General features: G+C 59.5%; 1 protein-coding gene across 2 annotated transcripts in view; it reads right to left on the reverse strand.

Moving 5' to 3' along the window:
- Window positions 1-20433, reverse strand: part of CYTH1 (cytohesin 1) — a 69861-nt gene that overhangs the window by 23236 nt on the left and 26192 nt on the right. For both annotated transcript variants that reach the window (XM_081270071.1, XM_081270070.1), the window contains 2 exons: window positions 1673-1755; window positions 478-542 (listed from right to left, as the gene is read on the reverse strand). In XM_081270071.1, coding sequence (XP_081126197.1) covers window positions 478-542; window positions 1673-1755 — 148 coding nt within the window. Of the gene's footprint in view, window positions 1-477; window positions 543-1672; window positions 1756-20433 lie in introns of those variants that run through there.

Below are 20433 nucleotides of genomic sequence, written 5' to 3' on the forward strand. Positions count from 1 at the left end.
CAGACGTGCAGGGACCTAGAGACAGCCCACGGGCCACATTAGGAATCAGAAGGCAGCCCGGGAGCCCACTCAAGACCACACCACCAGCATCATGTCGCTCAGAGCAAGACGAAGCGCCAACCCTGGTCAGACACCATGACCAACTTCTGTGCTCTCTCCCCTCGACTGGAGGGAGCTGAAGACAGGCTCAAAGCCTTGCTCAGGGCCCTCGAAACTCTTGGTGGCATTTGTTAAGCTTCTTTTGTACAAAGAAAGAGCGAGAATCCAAATAAAAGTAGCGGACAAGAGGGGAAGCCACATCAACAACGTGAAAGCCTCAGCGCGGCTCAAGCTTGTGCAAAGCTTCTGCAGGGAAGACTGGCCGGCAGAGGTGCGGGCCTACGTGGGCCCGTGTGGGGCAAGGACTTTCTCCTCCCAGAGGGCAGGTGGGTGTGTGAGAAGCCGATCAATGTGGCGCCCAGAGCAGGGCAGACTCACCTCTCCTCTGTGGATCCCAGGTTTTCAATCTCATTAGCGACTTCTGCTATCTCCTCCTTCAGCCTCTGTGAAGAGATGGCCAGAGTTACCAGGGGGGACGCCGCAGACCAGGGATACTTCCCAAGCCTCGTACCTGCTGCCTTGACCCGAGACAACACGGAACAGCAGGATGGAGCAGTCCCCGTGGGCAGGGCCGGGAAGCCGGCTACCCCAGGCCCGCCACGCCCCCCAGGCAGGGAGACGCAGCTCCTGCCTCAGAGCTCAGGTGTCCTGGGGGAGCACCCACCACCGGGAGGAGGCCACCTGATGCACATTCTTAGGACAGATCTACAGCTCACCAAGCAGGGTGACAGAGGTCCTGGGCACACTCTCATTCCCAAGGCCTGGTGGCACTGACCCACCCCATGGCTGGCAAAGGGGACATTCAACCAGTTCTACCTTGACCAAATCCACCCTCTTCCCACCACCGTCCCCTTCAGTGGCTCTCAGGATGGAGGGCTTGGAGCGCCATTCCACCTCCCCGCCTTCACCAGTGAACCAGGAACTAAAGAATCAGGCCCAGTGAGGAAGCCCCCAACCAGCGGAGCCAGGGTGGCGACTGCTCTCACACTGTGGCCGGGCTTCAGGCCTGTCCTCTTCCCAGCCCTCGCGATGTCCAGGGAAATTCAGAAGGGAACACTTGCTGCCCCCAGGCAAGGTCATCCAGGTCTCAGGTTCTAAGGCCTTCCTTCCTACAAAACTGGGACAGGTTTGAAAAGGAGCCAGGAAACACACTAAGACTACTGTCCCCGAGTAAGAGTCTCTAGGGACCTGAAATCACACTAAGTGCTCCATAAGCATCAGCTCCCTCAGCCCTTCTGAGGCCTGGGAGTCCACGACAAGAAGCTCAAGTTCAAGGAACCAAAAGTGATCTGGTGTGTGGCCAGGCTGGGCCCTGCACCCAGAGCCAGCAAGCCCGAGGCCACTCCAGGCAGCCACGAGGTGACAGCACAGAGGAACTGCCCGGGGCCGCTCCCTCTCCGAACGTCAGCAGTGAGCAGACCTTTGCACACCTAAGCTTGCTGAGAGCCTGCAGAGGGGTCACCAGTCCTACGCTCTGTCCGGAGCTCCAGGTGACACTCTGAGGACACACTTGTGCACTAATGGAGCGTGTCTCCGTGTGCCCAGATAGTCAGCCTCCTGGCAGCCCTCCTACCTGAATGTCGGCCAGCAGCTCCTGCTTCCTCCGCCGAATGTTCTCCAGTTCTTGACGCTCCTCTGTGGTCAGGTCGCTGGGAACTGCAAAGAGGAGGGAAATGTTACTGAGCAAGTTTCCACCTCCCCAGAAACACAGAAGGACCCTGCAACAGAGCAAAAGAAAGACCAGAGGCCATTTTCAGAAACAACTAACTGCACAAAGCCATGGGGCTCCAGCTCTCAGCAGGTGTGCCAACAAAGGGCGGCCGCAGTCACCCAGGAGAGCTGGGAGAGGACAGCTGGCAGGGGCCGGAGGGAGGAGCTGAGGGTGGCATCAGGCTGGCTGCCTGGCCACCCCCTCCAGCCAGAGGCTGCAGGCCACCCCCATTCCTCAGTCCCTTGTGCCCAGGGCTGGCACTGCACCACCTGGTAGAGATAGCTGTGGCAGAGAGGTGGCGTGGGCCCTGGGTGGGGAGCAGAGGCAAGCTGAGAAGCCACATGGGGGGCTTCATGCTGGGGGGGGGGCGGGTGAGGAGACCATGACTGCAGAGAGAGAGACACCACACTGGGCAGAGCTCTGCTCCAGGACCGAGAGGAGTGGCCGTCTGCTCCGTCTGCTCCGCGCCCTCCAGGGTGGCTTGAATGTCCACATGCGCCCCGGCCTCAGAGCAAGGTCTCTCAATTCCAGATCATAGCTCTCACCCGGAACACTCTGCCGGCCACCAAGGATCAGATCTCCTCCTCTGTGCAAAGAGTTGGACAGGCGACCTCCAGGCGACCCTTCGGTGTGCCTTGGGAGCCAGGCTCTGTGGGGAGGGCGAGCACCTGAACCAGGCAGGTGGGTACAAAAACCACTCCCACCACCACAGGCCACATCAGGTCACTGTGGCCCACACTTGGTCATGACAAAGGGCTGTTTGGGGACAAAGTGAAACAGAACAGGTGGCCCTGACATACCCCCTAGCCCACGGGGCCTGGCCTGAGCCGCACGCACACACTTGGCCCTGCCTTGCTGAGCACTGTACCCCTTCTGCATTGTGAGGTGCGGAAACCAACCTTGCTCTCACCGTCGGGGGTGGGGGGCACGAAGCAGGCGCTGCGCCCACTGAAGGACCTTGAATCTTGTGGTTTGCACGCGTCCCACTCCAGAGGCTGGGAGGGGCTCCGTGAGGCCTCCAGCTCCCAACCCCGACCCAGGCTGCCTCCAGAAGAGGGGCTGCCCCACAGCTGCCGCACAGAAGGCTGGCAAGGGTGGGCTGCCCGCAGTGGAGGCCAGCCTTGGGGGAGCGCTGTGAGCTGGGCTCCGGGAAAGCTCTCCTGTCCACAAGGCCTAGAAGGTCCTCAGAGAAACAGGTTTCCCAATGTTCTAGAAGACAAACGCTTGTTCTAACATAGTCTGTTTGTGGAGCTCTTGAAGCAACAGCTCACTTTTCTAAACAGCAATTCCAGGGGTACTGAAAACCGAGACTTGATTTTGAAGCCACAGCACTGGCTTAATCAGATCATCGTGAGTCTTCATTCGGGCAGAGGCAAGGTCTTCCTAACAAGGCAGGTGGAAACAGCACGCAAAATGAAAATTCCTACTGAGGTCCAACTGTGCACCTTAGAGGCAGCTGCTGGCCCTGGACTGGCCCCTCTGGCCGCCTTCTCCTCAGACTCCAGGCACTCTGGGTGAGCACGCCACACAGAGCTTTCTAGAAAGCCACAGTCAGCACCTGCATGACACGTCAGACTGAGCTTCCTGTCCCCTACCTGCCCATGATCCGCTTCGAAACAGTAAGGGAACAAAAAGAGGACTCTGCCAACAACCACTGTCCCAGCTGAGAAGGCCGGCAGCAGAAGGGAGGCTGACGCATTTCCAGAGCCCAGAGAGCAAAGGAAGGGTGCCCATGCCTTCCTCCAGGGCGCAGGATGCATGGGCGCAGGCAGCCTGCAGGCCATGGCCTGCCACACCCAAGGAGTGGAGCACCCTTTATCCCGAAGCAGAACCGCACGGCCCTGCAGAGCAAGCCCCCAGCAGGAGCTGCACCCCACAGCCCTCGGACTCTGGCCCTGTATGGGGGCTCCTGCCCACCCTAGACTGCGCGTCCCAGGGGCTGCCTAGGGTGCAGGCGAGGAGCAGGTTGGGAACAGACACCCACCCAGCTGCAAGGGGACGGCTAGGAGCAACAGGACCTGCAGAAGAACACTGTGGGAAACACACTCTAACCAACACACCCTCGCCCTCAGGTTACCCCCAAATCCACAGTCAATTAAGGACTGAAAGGTGAAGTTGAGATGTTCTTGTAGAACAAAGAGCAAAAAGAAGAGAACTAAAAATACAAGAAACAAATCTACTCATCTGCAAGTAAAAAATGTCAACTGCCACAGAGACACAACGCTCATGACAAACTAGCAGTTCAACAAGTGAAGAGGGCCAGAGGCCAGAGGCTTGAAGCTGGAGGAGAAAGTGGCCACCCATAGAAGCTGACGGGCAGGAGGACAGGGAGGGGCCTCTGGGTTCCTGTGGAAACCACCTGATCCAGAACCCCCTTGAGGAGAGGGCAAACCAGGGTCTCTTCAGACCCCTCAGAGCAGTGAGCCTCTCTCCTGCACCCTTTCCCAGGAGGTGACTCTGGGTGCACGAGGGACAGGGACAGGGGTCGGGGCTGACTCAGGGAAGCTGAGGCTTCCTCAAGCAGCCCACCGCGCAGAGCAGTGGAGGGGAGCAGGCACCATGGTCTCCTCCCAAGAAGACAGGGAGTGCTTGGGAAGAGGGGAACAGAAGCCCAGAGAAGATGGAAGGCAGGAGGGCTCTGTCCCAGACATGCACCCCGTGTGGACACCACCCCGTGGTGGACCCCGTGTGAAGGACTGGTGGGAACATGGAAGGGGGCAGGAGAAGGGGGAGGAGGGAGGGAGGGGGGGCAGGGCAGGGGAGGGTGGAGGCTGCCCTCTTACAGCAGATCCAGGCTGGGGCTGGGCGTTCATTTAGGGAAGTTTGAAAGGTGACAGAGGAACCAGAGTCTAGACAAACCATCAAAAATGGAAGCCAGAAGACGTGCATGTCCCTGCCCCTCACAGGAGGAAGCGGGGAGGCAGTCTGTGACTTCCACACATTAATGAAGACCCCAGAAGATCCGAAACCAGGAAAGGTCATTAAGAGGACTGCCCTGGGGAGGTCCAGGAAGGAGAAGGGTGGCCTTTGGCTCCTCAGTGCAAACACGCGTGCGTCCCGCAGTCAGAGACCCTGCTCTCTGGTTACTGGAAAAGACAGCTCCAGACAGAAGAGGCTGGGGCCAACTAGAAGCTGGACAGAGAAGCCTCCCACCCTGGCCACAGGGCCTAGAAGCCACTCCTCCCTCCACCCTCACTTGGTGACCTTGGCTCACAGTGCTCCCCCCCTTTGGTCCAAGAGATCACCTGAGGACTTTCAAGAAGGCTGCTAGATCTCCTTTCTCTGATGGCAGTCGCTCTGAGACAGGGGCCTCTCACACTTGGGCAGGAGCTGCCTGGGCACGAACTTCTCCGGGCAGCACCACCCCGAGCTTCCCAGATCATGCTGCTGCACTGGGCAGTGGACACTGCTGCTGCTGGCGCTGGAGGTGGGGCTGCACCTGATGCGGACGGAGGCGGGCCGGCAGCAGTGACCTTGTCGGCTCTGGCCAGGAGGCTTGGTGGGGACTTGGCCACTAGGGTTAAACTGCACACGAGTGCGCGTGGCTGGGGCAGGCCAGATGGCAGGGACACACACAGCTCTGCCTCCCCCAAGGGCCACGTGCTGCGGCAACTTCTGTGCCAGGGAGGCGGCTGGGAGCCACCAGCACAGTGGGGCAGACCAAGGAGGGAGCTGCGCCCACGCCCACCTGCGCCTGCCCCAGGGATGCCTGCAGAGGCTAACCTGCAGGTGGGTGGCAGGGTCAGGCTGGGCAGCAGGCCCCCACCTGCCTCTCCAGGGCTCAGTGCAGGAGGGGATTAAAGTGAGGAACCACCAGGGGCCATTGTGCCTTGTGAATAGACAGTACACAAGGGAGGCTTTCACCCATTTATTTATTTAAATATGGCTCTCAGATCCTAGCAGCAGGCAGAGCCCCAGAGTGAAATGGGTTCCAGCCAGCATACATAGGAGGGCGGTCTTAAAGGGACAGCGCCCTCCCTCCCAGCCAGGGGCGGGTAACCCAGCACAAGGCTCTGAAGCCCTGCAATCCCCGCTCCGCGGCCATGGCAGCAGACCAGTGAGGCACTCTGAAGTCCCATGTAGACACAGCTCTGGTGACAACAGGCTCTGCTCAGCAGAAACACGGCAGTTGCTGTTCAAGCGGAGGGCCTTGGCACCGGTTGGGACTGAGGCCTCCTACCCCCAGGTCCCACAGCCGGGCTTTAAAATATACCAGTGGCCTGACTTTTCACTGTAATTATTAACCGATTCCTTCTTATAGCCTCTGCCTCTCTGCGGTAAGAAGGGTCCCTGTCCAACCAGCACAACCAAGATGCGAGGCCAATGAGGCTAAAGGTGACCCAGCCAGAGCGGCTGCCCGGGGAGGGGCTTGCCCTCCTCTGCGGGGAGCCCCTGGCAGGCAGGGGCCTGGCGTTCCCTGAACACAGCACACGGGGAGCACACACCCAGGGAACCTGGGGAACCCTGCCCAGCACCCCTGCCTCCAGCAGCCGCAGCCTGAGCTCCAGCCCCCAGAACTGGCCCCACTGAGGGCAAGGGCTCTGGGAGACTGCCCCCCACCAGGTACCACCCCAGGGCCCAGGACTCCAAGGGCAGGGGCTCCAGTTATAGCACTGGGCACTGACCAACCGTCCTCCTGAAGGACCCTGCCAGTGAGGCCTCAAGGAGAGGGTGCAGGCACACGCACCCCAGGGCCTAAGCCACGCTGTCTCCCGGGGAAATCCAGTGACTCGTCTTCTGAAAAAGGCTGACAAACCCAGGCTCTGGCCAGGTCCCAACACTGGGCAACTCCTCACCTCTCTGGGAAGATGGAGCTGCTGCTCTCCACCATGGGCACTGCTGTGCGGGGCCAGGGCCGGGGCCGGGGAAGGGGCTCGCGGGAGACAACAGTGGGCACACGAGGTGCCTGGCCAGAACCACATCTCTCCTAGGGCATACTGAGACCAAGCGCCTTGCTCCTCTGCTTCTCAGCTGGACAGCACACCTGTCCCTTCCTATAGAGCGACAGCCCCAGGAAACACCTACAGACAGACAATTTCAGGATGAGAGCCATGGCTCAGGCACCTCACCCAACCTGTGAGACTGGCCTGGCTGGGACATGGGGTCACCTGGGGGTCCCAGGTCCCCAACCCAGCCCACATTCACCACTGGTGCCTCCAGGCACACAGCAGGGTCGGCCACTTCCAGGAGGTGTGGGGGGCACCTACATCCCCAGGAGCATGAGCTCTGGGAGGTCAGAAACTGCGAGCGAGGCACAGGTCATGTGTAGCTCTGAGTGGAGGGTGTCCACTGGTGGCGAGCTGGTGGGCTGGGGAGAGTGCCCTCGCTGAGAAATTGGTCTTGCCATTCACAAAACTCTGGGCGTGGTTGTGGGCACGGTCTCTGAGACAGCAAGAGGCAGAGCATCTCGCAGGTACAGGCCACAAAGACGAGGATCCAAGCTGCGGCACCTGGGGCTTCCCACCTTACACCCACAGGCCCCCAGGACAGAGGTCAGGTCAGAGATTAGGGAAGTGGACGTGGACAGGGGCATGGTGAAGTCTGGGACCCCGAGACCCGAGTCACGCTGCACCCTTACACTGCCTTCCTCTGTGGAGCCTTGGGACCCTGCCAACTCCACCATCAGACCCTCCACCTCAGGAGGGAGGTTCCACACCTACCAGATGGCAGGTGCCTGCAGACACACCCGGGGAGGACAAATACTGCCCATGTCACTGACTGAGGTTCCTGGGCAGGCACATTCTAGAGCCTCGTGGGGTGGCCAGAGCTCCAGCGTAGCTCAGCCAGGCAGCCCTGGAGGCAGTCACCCGCAGGAATGGCTAAGAATGGTGTGTCCTCTAGAAACACAGGAGGGTGTGACAGCGGCAGTCTTCAGCTCCCAACTCTCCTCACTCTGGCCCCTTTTCCAGGAAACTAAGATCTGACCGTGAAGGGCATTTGAAAGTAAGATGTCACCCCCAGCACAGCCTGAGACCCTGTAAAGCATGTTCCCAGGAAGAGTTAAACTAGCAGGCACGGTGCTGCTCAGCACAGGCTGCAGAGAGGCGCCTGCCAGCCGCCTGCCAATGCCACTTCAGGCCATCCTGATTCAGTGCCCAGCAAGCCCACCCAGGCCCCCGCCTGGAAGTCAGCTGTCAAGGCTTTCCTGCCACACTCTGCATTTTTGAGGAAGACGGCAGTTTTTTTTGCAGCCTTGGAGATGTCTTCTCTGAGGACCACCTGGACAGCCAGGCCTCAGGGCTCAGGGGGGCCCACGTCAAGGGCAGGAGTCCCTGTGACACAAGGGCTCTAGCCTCCGTGGACTTCTTTGTGACCTTGGGAACCATGACCCTGTCCAGCACAGCTTCCTCACCATCCCAGCCCTTCTTAATCAGAGGAAATGTGTGAAGGAGCCCCACCAACTGACTAAGGGAAGGAAGGTGTCTTATTGGGTCCCGTAGGAAGGAGACCCACACTCCATCTGAACAGCTCTAGAACTCGAGACTGGGCCTGCGTGTTGGCTTAACCAGCTAACCAAAGGGAAACGAAGTCAAATTCCAAGGTAGTAACAGAAACAAGTCATAAAATTTTATTCTAAAAATGTGGTTAATAACATCTGCTTTCAATACAGCTAAGAACTAAACACAATCATGCCAGGACTTCGTTCTTTCCTAAAACCTTGGTGGGGCAACATAGGACACATCTGGAATGCACCATGGCCCCTCTGAGAAGGAGGGACTGGACGCAGAGTTGGACAGGCTTGGGGGGGGCCCTTCCTGCCCCAGCCCTGGAGCCCTGCTGCTCCACCAGGTGGAGGGCCGGGCACTGAAGCTCTGTGCCTGCCAGCTGGGTCACTGTCACACTGCACAGTTGGGCCACCACACCACTTCTGTGTCCAAGAGGTGTGGGGGTTTTAAGAGGTCAGTTCTCTTGGGCTGGCGCTGTGGCTCAGTGGTGGAGCACTAGTTCATGTGAGGCCCTGGGTTCGATCCTCAGCACCACAAAAGAATAAATAAAAATAAAGGCATGTGGTCCACCTACAACTAAAAAAAAAAAAAAAAAAACTTTAAATATCTTAAAAAAATAAGAGGTCAGTTCTCTTACTTCACCCCATCCCTAAAGTCCACTTTATGTTGGCCCTTAATACAACCCTGAATTTTTCTGTACACTTAAACATTCTCCCTGACTCCCCATGGAAAGGACCCGTGATCAAAGCAGATGCCCAACTCCGACTCCTTCCCATGTGTACAGCTGGAAGGGCTGCCCACGCCCAGGGAAGGCTCCAAGGCCCTGAGCAAGTCAGCCTGAGCCCCAGCAGCTGTGGGTGGGCGGGCCTAGGGGGAGACTCGCCTTGAATTTGTCCCCCTGCTTTCTGCCATTCTGTTCCTGACCTCACCAAAGCTGGATCCCAGGAATTCGTTATTGGCCTGTTCCCAAGTCTCAGGTCAAGAAGAAACTACACTGAATGTGTGGACACCTACCCAAAGGTGCCAGAGAAAAGCCCTGGGAGAGCGCAGAGGATGGGAACCCAAGGGCGGGCATGCAGAGAATCAGCCGCACCCGTCGGCTCCTGCTGCCGGCAGCTGGGTGGGAGAGGCCGGCAGCAGAGCATAATGGGGGAGCTGCAGACCCAGCTTCTGGCACCATCCTCCCGGCCTCTTACCCTCAGCGAGTCCCCTCTCCTGCAGCCCCAGTATCCTGGCAAGCCGTGGGCAGCGACATCAAAGCCTTGGCCGGTGGCAGCTCTCGGCGTCAGAGGCCATGGTGGCTCTGTGCAGGGATCCCACAGGCCCCGGCTCCCAGGCGCTCCCCCAGCCCTGGGTGCAGGAGCGCTGAAGCAAGGACAGCGTGTGCGTGCCAGCAGAGAGGGCAGGGAGAGGCTCCCAGGAAGACAGAAGTCCACCGCCCAGGGGCAGGTGGAGCAAGCTGAGCCTGGTGAGGAGGCTGCGGAGGCCGGGAAGGCTGCAGCCTCTGCTGACACTCGGCGCGCTGCGCGCACCCGGCGGCTCCGGCAAGCTCATTTCCATGAATGCAACCGCGTGGCCCCGCCCCCGCCCCTTCCCGGCCTCCGGCGGGAGGGGAGGCGTCGCCAGCGCCAGCTCCACTCCGCGGCTGCGCTCGCTTCGCTTCCCGCAGAGGCGAAACCCGAGGGCTGCGCACCGCACGGAGGAAGCTGACCCTCTCTCAGCACACCCTCCCCCGCAGGAGGCTGGGTCTGCGGAGTTCCGCCCCCTGGGGACAGCCCCAGCCTTTCACCAGGCCGGCAGGCACCCAGCCGACCCAGAAGCTCCTGGAGGGGCTCTAGAGGCGGGTCCATCCACTCGGGAGGCCGCCTCACTAAGAAGGCTTGCCCCACCCTGACTGCGCGCTGGGGTCCGGGGCTAGGGCGCCCTGGTGAGAGCCCACCGGATGGCAATATGATATGGCTAGTGACAAGAAACGTGTCTCCAGCAGCAGCTTGCAGACTCCAGGGGCGTAAGAGTCAACAAGGGCATTCTCAGACAAGCAGACTTGGGGCCCTCCTCCCCAAGCCTCCAATCCCCAGGCCCTGGCTCCATGCCAAGTGGGCTGGAGGTGCCACAGACCTCGAGGAAGGGCAAGGCTCTGAGTGCAGGGGAGAGGTCAGTGCCTTTTACAAGGACCAACAAACAACAAGAGAAAACACGAAGGAAACCACTGAGCTGGCCCAGGGATCCTCAATAGTGCCCTAGGCACTGTGTGCACTTGGGTGGAGCGTTTTGTGATAGGAGCTCCGGCCCCTCCACCTCCCGTTCACACCCCCCACTACCAAGAACATCTCCAGACATTGCCAGATGTGCCCTACTAAGAACCACCAGGGGATCCTAAGCCCCAACGCCCCTCCCCCCTCCATGGTCTTCTCTCTGGGGATCAGCCAGCTGGGGAATGTGGACAGATGTCCTCTTCACCATGGCAGTGTCCCTACACCTGACCCAGATACTCTGGCCTGAATTCCAGCCAGTGTCAGTGCTGGGGTGTGCTCAGGGCCAGCCCTTGCCCAGCGTGCAGCAAGCCCTGGGTCTGATCCAGCAGTGCGTGCCCACCAACCCCAGGCAGTGTCAGGAGGTGGCCACAGAGTGGGGGAACTCGGCTAGTAAGAGCCACCGGCTCCACGTATGACAGGTCCGCCTCAAGCTGCCAGAGGACTGCAGGCTGGGCGTCCCCCCCCCCCCCACTGCCTCCCGTCTCCCTCCCTCCTGCCTCTGGAAGCGCCAGCCTCTGGTATGCGGAGGTCTAGCTCTCTTGGGAGAGGCTTGGCCAGGGCTGCCTCCACAGGAACACCCAGGTGCTCCCGGCTCAGCCGTGGAGGGTGGGCCATCCCCCAGGGGCCTCTCAGTCCACATGGTCTTCTCTGAATCTGTCTGTATCATCACCATCTGGTCCCGCACCCCCTGACCCCAGGCTCTCGCATAGGTGAGATAAAGCTCCTACTTCTCAGAGGTGTCTCACTTCGCAGTCCCAAGGGTCATGTCAGCTTTCTTTGACTTAACATCCCTGGTTTTTATACAAATACTTACTCTAGGGACTGAAGACTCCAGCAGGTGAATCCTGCCCTGTCGCTTCCCTCGCGAGACTTGGTGTGACATGCAGGCTTGACCCAGCTCTGCCTTCCCAGGGCCAACGTCCACCAAGCAGAGCGTGGACCCACCCCTGGGCTTACAGTGCACCACCTGGGCAAAGGCCTGCGCCTGAGCCCAGACCAAAGGCAGCTGGCGGCAAGGCCTGCCCAGCAAGCGGACAGGTTGGAGGGCGGCTTCGAGCACAAGGCCTGCTGCAGGCCTGTGATGAAGACAAGCCAGAACAAAGGCTGCAGGCACGCCCACAGTCCCAGGAGCAGAGCAAGTGGGCAGTCCACTCACAAGAGAGGAGGTGCAGTCTTAAGAAGGACATTCTCAGACTTAGGATTCAGTGATCTTGTTAGAAAAAGTTGACTGCACATAAACCTGTTAGTCACCAAGGAGGACACATGGTGGACAGGACAGGCCTCCAGCCTCCAGGAGCTCCCTGAGAAGGGTAAGGGGCCCTGTAAAACCAATACCCATCAGTGTGCCACAAGGTGCACTGGGACAGGGCAGAGAGGAGCATGGCCCCCAACAGTCCAAGGCAGCTGCACACGAAGCTGGCCTCGCATCCAGCCTCAGAGTGCAGGAGGAAGGGCAGCAGAGGTGAGGGCCCTGGTAAGAGGCTGGCACCCGGAATCTGATACAGGGCTGCTGCACCTTGCTGCTGAGCTGGGGCTGACATGAGACAGCGGGACTCCTGGAGGGCTCGCAGCACGCAGGGCTGGAGAGGGGCTGGACCCAACAGGGAGGCTCCGAGTGGTGCAGAGGTGCTTCCTGCCCGACTCAGGCTCACAGCATCGCCACCATCCCCACCTGACATCAGCTCCCACCCTTTCCCTGGTCTGCCTGGGGTTCACCCTCAGCTGGAACAGATGTGGCACTCTGCCGGGGTGCCAGGCAAAGGTGCGACCTCTTGATTTCTTCAGGGATTCCTGAGGACGAAGGCGTGGAGCAAGGCCCAGTCTCTACCTTAGGTCTATCCACAAGGTCAGTTCACAGGCCCTCTCTGGGCAAGAGGTACCTAACCGACGGGGCCCAGGCTCCACAAGCACAAAGCCTCTGGGTCCCTCTAACCTGCCTGGGCTCCCCAGCAGTCTTCATGATCCTGCTGGGTTCCTCCCACTTTGATGGGCTGTGTGCTCTCTGGTGAAGTAACAGCACTGACCAGCACTGCGTTGGCTCAAGGAGGGCCTGGAGGTCCCCAGAGGACATGGCTTCTGCCCTCACCTCCAAGAAAATGATGGTCCCTTATGAGAGCTGTCCTGGGCCCAGGATGGTGTTCAAGAGAGGTGTAGCTATAGCTGGAGGCACTCACAGGGCTGAGCCTTCCAAGTCCTGGGCAGTCCTGCTGACCTGCCAAGCCACAGCCACACAGCAGCAGGCCAAGGCTGGAGCAAGCAGGGAGGACACTCCTGACCCACTGCGCTTTCCAGCACAGCTCTGTGCTGAGCAGGCTTCACTTCCCACACAACCAACTTGTTCTCAAGGAGAGGCTGCCCCGGCCGCTGCAGGACACTGTGTGTCCATCTCCAGCGTACTCAACAGGAGAGCCTTCAAAATTCAAACCAGAGCCGCCCTTCAACGCTGTCACCACAGACAGCAACAGGTTTCCCCTCTGATGTGTTTAAAAACACCCAACATGCTCCCACTTAAAAACAAAGACGCAGCCACTTTTGATTCTGCAGAATATAGACATGATTGACAAGAAGGCAGTGAGTGACATGGGCAGGGTGTTAACTACAGCCACCTTGGGTCTTCCTGCTGAGACCCGCCTGAGCAGCTTGTCCAAAACCAGGCTGCATGGTCTCCAAGGACACAGTGACAGGTTACGGTGACACCAGGAGGGCGTTTTAGACACGGCCCGAGACCAACGTCCTGGTGAAGAGGCACTGTACTCCCTCCTGTTTGGCGTGTTTTCCCATAAATAACGCTTCTCTACACCCACGCGGTACCCATGGTTTCAAATGTTGTTCCATGTCCGCTTTCAACCTTGACAGCAAAACTCAACTCTGAAGCCTCCGTATTTGCTAAGAGCTGAGGTGTGATGCTCCACTGGCACAAGCAACCACCCAAGGCCAGCTGCTCAGTCAGAGCCCTGGCCCCCTGGCCCCTGGCCCTTCAGTCCCCTGCTGAGATCTACAGACTAACTTCAGCCACCTGGCTAAGCTTCTGCCAGAGCCGCTGCCTGTGTCTCAGCTGGGGCTGAAACGGTGCCAGCCCCTGCCCAGCCAGTGGGCAGAGGTGTGCAAGACCAAGGGAGCAGCAACCTGGGCACAGTGGCCATGGCACTGACACACCAGGACACTGGAGCGGCCAGCCTCTGAGCTAGGACTCGAAAGACCAGCAGATTCCCCAAACAGGGAGGCAGAGGGAGTGTGGGTCCTAAGCCTGTAGGGAGCCTGAGAATGTGGGTGCACCACAGGTCAGACCCCAGGGCTCAGGGCCATGGGCATCGGCTTGTGAAAGGCCCTGGAGCCACCCTGAGGAGCTGGGTTCATTGCAGCCAGGGGGGCTCAGCAGCAAGTCACCGGGGCATCATTTAAAAGGTTAAAAAAAATTGTGGCAATTAGAGAATAGCATCCAAGTAACGACATGGGCTTGTCCTATGTGCAGAACACGGTGCTGGAGCGAGAACTGTCGAGCCAGGTGGCAGGCAGGGTGGAGACGGAAAGCAGCATGTTCAACAAGGACTGTGGGTTTGAGATTCTATAGTAGGACGGGATCCGACTCCTCCAAAGAACTCTTTCAAAACCCCCACTCAGCCAACCAGACGGGCCACAGGGCAGAGGGTCTGGCCCAGGCACACTGCTGACACTCACTCGCCTCACCCCTAGGTCTGGGGTCTGGCCAGGGGAAGGCCCACCCCTTCCCTCACCTTCGCATTTGCCTGACTGCCATGGTGTCTCCTGGGAGCATCCTCACTCACAGCCTCCATGCACGTGTGGGTGTGGAGTGGACGGGTGCTCTACAGACACGGGGCTCTGCCTGCACCCACTGCAAGAGGAAGCAGCACTCCTGTCCCCGGCTCCTGTTGCGCAATGAGGGGGGTGCGCCACCCCGGCGCCCTGCTCAGTCTAGTCCACAGCGTCACTTCTCAGCCAAGGGACACTGCATGTGTGCAGCTGCCAGGGCTTCTGACCCTCAGGTGAGCAGACACAGGACAGCAGGCCTGGCAGGAGGCGGCGTGCCACCAGGGAATACCAGCCACCGGGTGTCTCAGGGACAGCTGAGTCACACCGGGTGGGGCCCTGCGCCCTACTTGCTCCGTGTTCTCCACAGAATCGGGAGCACCTCGGCGTCATCACTCCATCGTGTCTCCCAAAAAGAGAAGGTACAACCCAGCCTGGGTGCGTCCCCAGGTCCACCCACAGGACCACAGGCAGTCAAAGTGTCCCCGGAACTCGGCCCACACACTGGCCCTCCCCTCCTGGGCTGGGACTCACCGTCCTGCTGCGGGGTGTGAAGGACCATCTTCTCAGGCCTGCCCTCGCCTTCCAGGAAGTGGAGCTCACTCAGAGCAGAGCTTCCTGCGGGCTCTGGCTGGGTGGCGCCAGAAACACTGGGGCTGTCCGCCCCTGGACGGGTGAGAGCTGCTTCCTGAGTGACTGAGGAGAGGCCGGTGCAGGGCCAATTGGCCTGCCTCCGCCCAGGAGCGTCACAGCCACCACCCAGCTCCTGAGTGAAGCTGGAGCACCTTCCGGCCGCCCTGCTGAACCATCTCCTGGCCTGGCTCAGCCGCAGCACTTCCTGCCTGAAAGCCAGGCGGGGCTCGCCACTGCCTCCCTCCAGGCTCTCCAGGTACTGGGGGCAGAATCACTTACACTGCTGCTCCCCTGGCCACCAGAAGACAGCACGTTTCCCAAGAAGGTCACTAAGTGGCACCAGCACCCTGTGATGAGGTCATGAGCTGGAGGGAGGGAGGCAGGTTTCGGAGGCAGAACCCCATGGGCCACGTCCATCCTAAAGCCTTCATTAATCCTAACTGATACACGGCAATTGCACACATTTATGGGGTGGAGTGTGAGGATCCCACCCACGCCTACAGTGGCAATGATCCCGGGGTGACTGGGTTCCTCCCATTGCTGGGATCCCCCACCACAGTGCTTCATGCGAAACACAACAGACTGCTGCAAGCTGTCCTCGTCCTCCGCACTGCCGCAGGCCAGGGCTGGCTCCTCCTGTGTTCTCTACCTGTCATGCAGTCTCCCGCAACACATGGCCCCTTCCCAGCCACTGGTGACCACTCCTGGACTTCTACGAAGCCAACTCCTTAGCTTCTGTGTATGAGGAAGAACACATAGTATTTCTTTTTCTGTGCCTTGCTTATTCACCTTGTCCTCCAATTTCCTCTAAGTTGCAAAAATAACAGGACTTTGTTCTTTTTATGGCTAAATAACGTTCCATTGTATAAACATGTAACGTTTTCTTCACCCTTTGTTGTCAGGGCCACCTTGGTCCATCACGTCTCTCGGCTGTTATGGACACTGCTGCGGTAAACATGGCAGTCCCAGCCTCTCCTCAGTATGCTGGTTTGTTCCTCCAATGTCCCACCCCAGCGGGATGGCAGGCTCACAGGGCAGGTCTGTCTGTAGAATCTGAGGAAGCTCCGTGTTCTTTTCCATGAGGACTGTTCTGCTTTACGTTCCAGCAACAGCCCTGCGCGGCTCCTCCACAGCACAGCAGCCATTCTAACCGGGGAGAGGCAGGGCACGGCAGGTTTGATCTGCGTCTCCCTTTTTAATGTACTTGGCCATCTTTGCTCACTTCTGACGGGGTGGGTTTTCTGCTGTTGAGCCCGGCCCTGGGCTCTGCAGAGCTCCCCGCTGTTTCCCGGGCTGTGCACCAAGTCTCGGCTGACACAGGCCTCAGTGTCTATTTCCGCCTGTTCCCTATGCTTCCGGGGTCTCGTCCCAGAAACCCGGTGTTAACCAGTGTCCAGAGTGTCCTGTGTTCTCCTAGGTCCGCTTAGGCCTTCACCCATTTTGAGATGTTTCTACGTGGTGTGTGGGGGGGTCACCTTTCATTCTTGAGTGTGGACGGCCAGTGTCCCCAGCACCCTTTACCTCTTCCAGCCCGTGTGTGCCCTGACTGAACACCAGCTGGCTGAAGACGTGACTTTCGGCTCCCCTAGGTTCCCGTCTATGGGCCAGTTCTGGGCCAGCACCACACTGCTGTGGCGCTCCTGCTCTGCACTGTGCCTTGAAGCCCTGTCCTGCCATGTGCTCAGGGCTGCGCTGGCTGTGGGTCCTCCCCCAGGGTGCCACAGGATGTGGCATCCAGGCCACACCCTTCAGATGCACACATCCTTAGGTGTCCTGTTCAGATTGCTTGTTGGTTTTCAGTCGGGTGGTTTTAGGCTTTCTGCTGTTCAGTTTGGTTTCTTAGACACTCTGGGTGCCAATCCCCGAGTGGTACAAATGTTCCCTGCCCCCTGAGAGATCAGGTTAAATTAGGAATACCCACAGGCAGATGGAATTAGATGACTTCCTAGGAGCAAGTCTTTGTAACTGAGGATAAGGGGCGAGGTGGCCTGCCTGGGGCACATGCTGCCCAGGGCTGACTACAGACGAAGCCACATGCCTTTCTCTATTGCAGGGATCCCCAGGAGCTCAGCAGCCACTGGGATCTGATGATAACCACACAAATGTGAAAAACATTTTGGGTGGCATCCCCTTTCTAATTTCAAATGTGTTGCTTCAAAGTGGTTTTATTCTGTGTAGTTTTATCTTGTTCACAAAACACGTTCATGGTTGAAAATCATAAAACAGTAAGAAGAGTAACACACGTTAACCCTACCCCCGCCGTGCTGCCCACGGCCAGCGTCTCCCGGGTTCTTGTCTTCCAGGCTCTGTGTATGCACCCCGCCTCTCATAGCCTCACGTGCTCTACAGGATGCTTACCACCACCTATTTTAGTTGTAACAAATATTTTTGCATTGCTCCTTGATCACGGCGGGCAGCTGGTATCTAACCAGTCCCCATGGGCAGACTTGGTTGCCAATTTCCCTGCCCATCTCAACGCCATGTGCACATGTTCTGCCCTCCCTGGATTCCTTCACAGCCTCCCGGGTGTCCTGGCAGGAAGGGGGGGGGGGCACCTAGAACCTCCTTGGTGGTCCTAAGGTGGCGTTCACTGAGTGCTTCTCAGCACCCCGCCTGGCAAGGCCCAACCCATCTAACCCGGGGAGTGTCTATGGGCTGGAGTCCTGAGGCGTGGACACCAGTCCCCTTGGTGCTGCAGGGCTGGCCTGCACCGTGCTTTGGGCAGGACTCCCAATCTCCTCTCCTCTCCAAAGGCCTAACAGGTCCCTGCAGAACTTTTTCAAGGAAAAAACTGTTGAAGCATGCAGGTGTGGCCCAACAGCAGAGCACCATCCAGGTGTCCTCCTGTGCAGCAGTGGGCAGTGGCTTCGTCCCCCGCCCCCGCCCTTTTTGCCTGACAATGGTTAAACAGTAACACATACCCCGTGTTTAAAAACTGCGAGTCTTGCAGAGGCACCTGGAGATGGTGGAGTGCTCTGTCCTCTGTGCTGTCCATCACGATGTATCCCAGTGAATCCCCTATCTGCAGCATCTCCACACTGAGGTCCAGCGACTCCCACTGGACGTCCCTACCTCCTGTGGCGGCCAACTCCAGCTGGTGACCTTTATGTGGATGGGGTGGGTCACCTGTGTGTTCTGACTTCTGCCTCCTGGGGCAGATCTGGAGGCAGAGCCCAGCCCCATGTGGGCGCTATAGCTCCAGCAGTCCCCGACACCACTGCACCTGGCTGCGTGTGCGCAGGCGGTTCCCTCCCGTGGAAGGCCATCTTGCCCTCTGCCCTCCTGCTGAGCAAGCGACTCTTCACTGAGCTGTAGGGACTGTCCCTTCTGTTCCGCACGGGCACTTGCTCTTAACTTGCGCCTGTCTGGATGGTGTCTGTCAAACCCGCTACCCTGCCCTCTGCTCCAGCACCCCACCACTGCCCCGGAGCTCGCCCAGCCCCAGGCCCTGTGGAGAAGGGGAAGGTGAAACTCTAGCAAGGAGGTGAAGGCTGGAGACCTCAGGGAGGGGCCGGGCCTCTTCTGAGAGCCGCTGGGAGGAGGTGCAGCTGGGAACTGCAGGGGTGCAGCGGCCCCCCAGGGCGAGAGGTGAGGCGGCTGGGGGGGCGGCGTGGGGGCGGCGGGGGCCTGGGGCTATTTTGAGGACTCTGGTATCTATTGTGGGTGAGGTGGTGGCCATGCCAGGGCTCTGGACGAAGCACAAGACCTGACTTCCTCTGTAGCAAGACCACCTGGCTGCTGGTCAGAGCAGACTGTAGATAGCCGGGGCAGAAGCTGGGCGGCCTGGGAGGCTGTCTCGGCGCCCAGGCGAGCGCTGGTGCGGCTCAGCAGCAGACGGGGTCAAATGCTCGCTATCTTCACTTGTAAGGCAGAGCCGAGGGCCCCTGAGGCGGGAAAGGGTCGTCAGGGCCTTGTGGCCTGGAAACCCAGCCACCTCCTGGGCGGGACGCGCCCTCTGCACAGAGCCTCTACTGGCAGCCAGCCCCTCCGTCCCTCGTGGCCCCCCTGCTTTCCAGTCTGGTTCCACGGGTCAGTACCACACTGCTGCCTTCGTAGGGCACATTCTGAGGGGGTTCAGCATGGCCCACGCCAGCCTTCATTCCTGCTGGCCCGGCAGGCCACGGCACAGGCTCCTGGCTGCCCTCATGCAGGCTGTGCCCAGCACCCTCCACCCCAGGCCCAAGAGCCGCCCGGTCCCCGCCTTGCTTCTCTGCTTCCTGAAGCCAGCGCAGCACGTGACACTGTTTGCAACGAGGAGACAACGAGCCCCGAGGCACCAAGCCTCAAGCCCGCAGAACAGGCCAGTGGCCACAGAAGCACAGGTCCGCTTGACTCCCAAGGACAGGGACCACATGGCTCACCATGCGTAGGGGGACCTTTCTGAAGGTGAAGGTGGCATCATTAACAGTCCCATCAGCCGATGGCAAACGCTGGGACTGAGTGCAGCCAAGCACACCTCAGGTGCCAAGGCCAGAGTCATGGGAAGGCTGCACTCGTGGGAGCGGCACCGCAGCACTCAGAAGTCGCCATCACCATGCACGTATGTAGCAGAGTTGCCACCACAGCAAAGGACGTGGACAGGCCCGGCACACCCAGGAGGGCCCACACCTTCGAGGGGAAGGGAGCGCTCCGGGCCGTGCCTGCCAGGGAAGACACTCGGGGGAAAGGGCACACTGAAGCACCTGTGGCCAGTGTGAGCCCGCGATGGCACAGCAACCAGCTGTGGCCTCTCACTGACCAGCACACCTCCTGACCGCACACCCCACTGCGGGTGCGGGCAGCTCAGCTCAAGACGCTGTGTGCCGTAAGCCAATAAATGCCCTGAACAAGTGAGACCCTCTACTCCAGCCCCGCCCCCTCTGGCAGTGGATGTGGTGAGAACACACCAACGTGGAATGGCCTGCGGTGACACGAAAAGAAAATGTCGCGAGCATTTATGTGACACTCCAGGAGATATGTTCTTAACTGCAACTCCAGCGTCAGCCTTGACCCTGAGGAGACGGAAACCTAAGCAGCACAGGGCTGGGGCGATCCAGAGAGGCTGCCCTGCAGAACCGAGACTGGTGGTCACAGGCTAGCGATAGCGGTCCTCGATCCTCAGGCGAGGGCACCTGCCCATGCCACAGGCAGCTGACGAGAGAACTCTGGTATGGTCCCGCTGGCCCCAGCCGCACACTCGCCTGCCTCCCAGGCTCCTGGTCAAATCCAGTGGGAAGCAGAGGGCCAGGGTGTTGAGAGCCAAAGCCGAGTCGGGATGGCGCACAGCTGCCACCTGTCCAGGGCAGCCCCCAGCAGAGTGCAGACGCTGCAGGTGGGAGGTGGGTCAGGGCAAAGGGCACAACCTTAAAGCAGGACACATGGCTGGCTTCCCAGAGTGGGAAAGGGATCTGAAAACACGGAGCAGGGGTCAGAAAGACCCCCAAGCTGTCCTGTAGTCAGAGGGCTGCACCTCTAACCCTCCCCAACTGCACTCGCACCCAGAGCCCTTCACAGAACCACCTCGGCATCCATCCCTCCCCCT

This window comes from Spermophilus citellus (assembly GCF_964194105.1).
Source record: "Spermophilus citellus genome assembly, chromosome: 17".
Taxonomy (NCBI): Eukaryota; Metazoa; Chordata; class Mammalia; order Rodentia; family Sciuridae; genus Spermophilus; species Spermophilus citellus.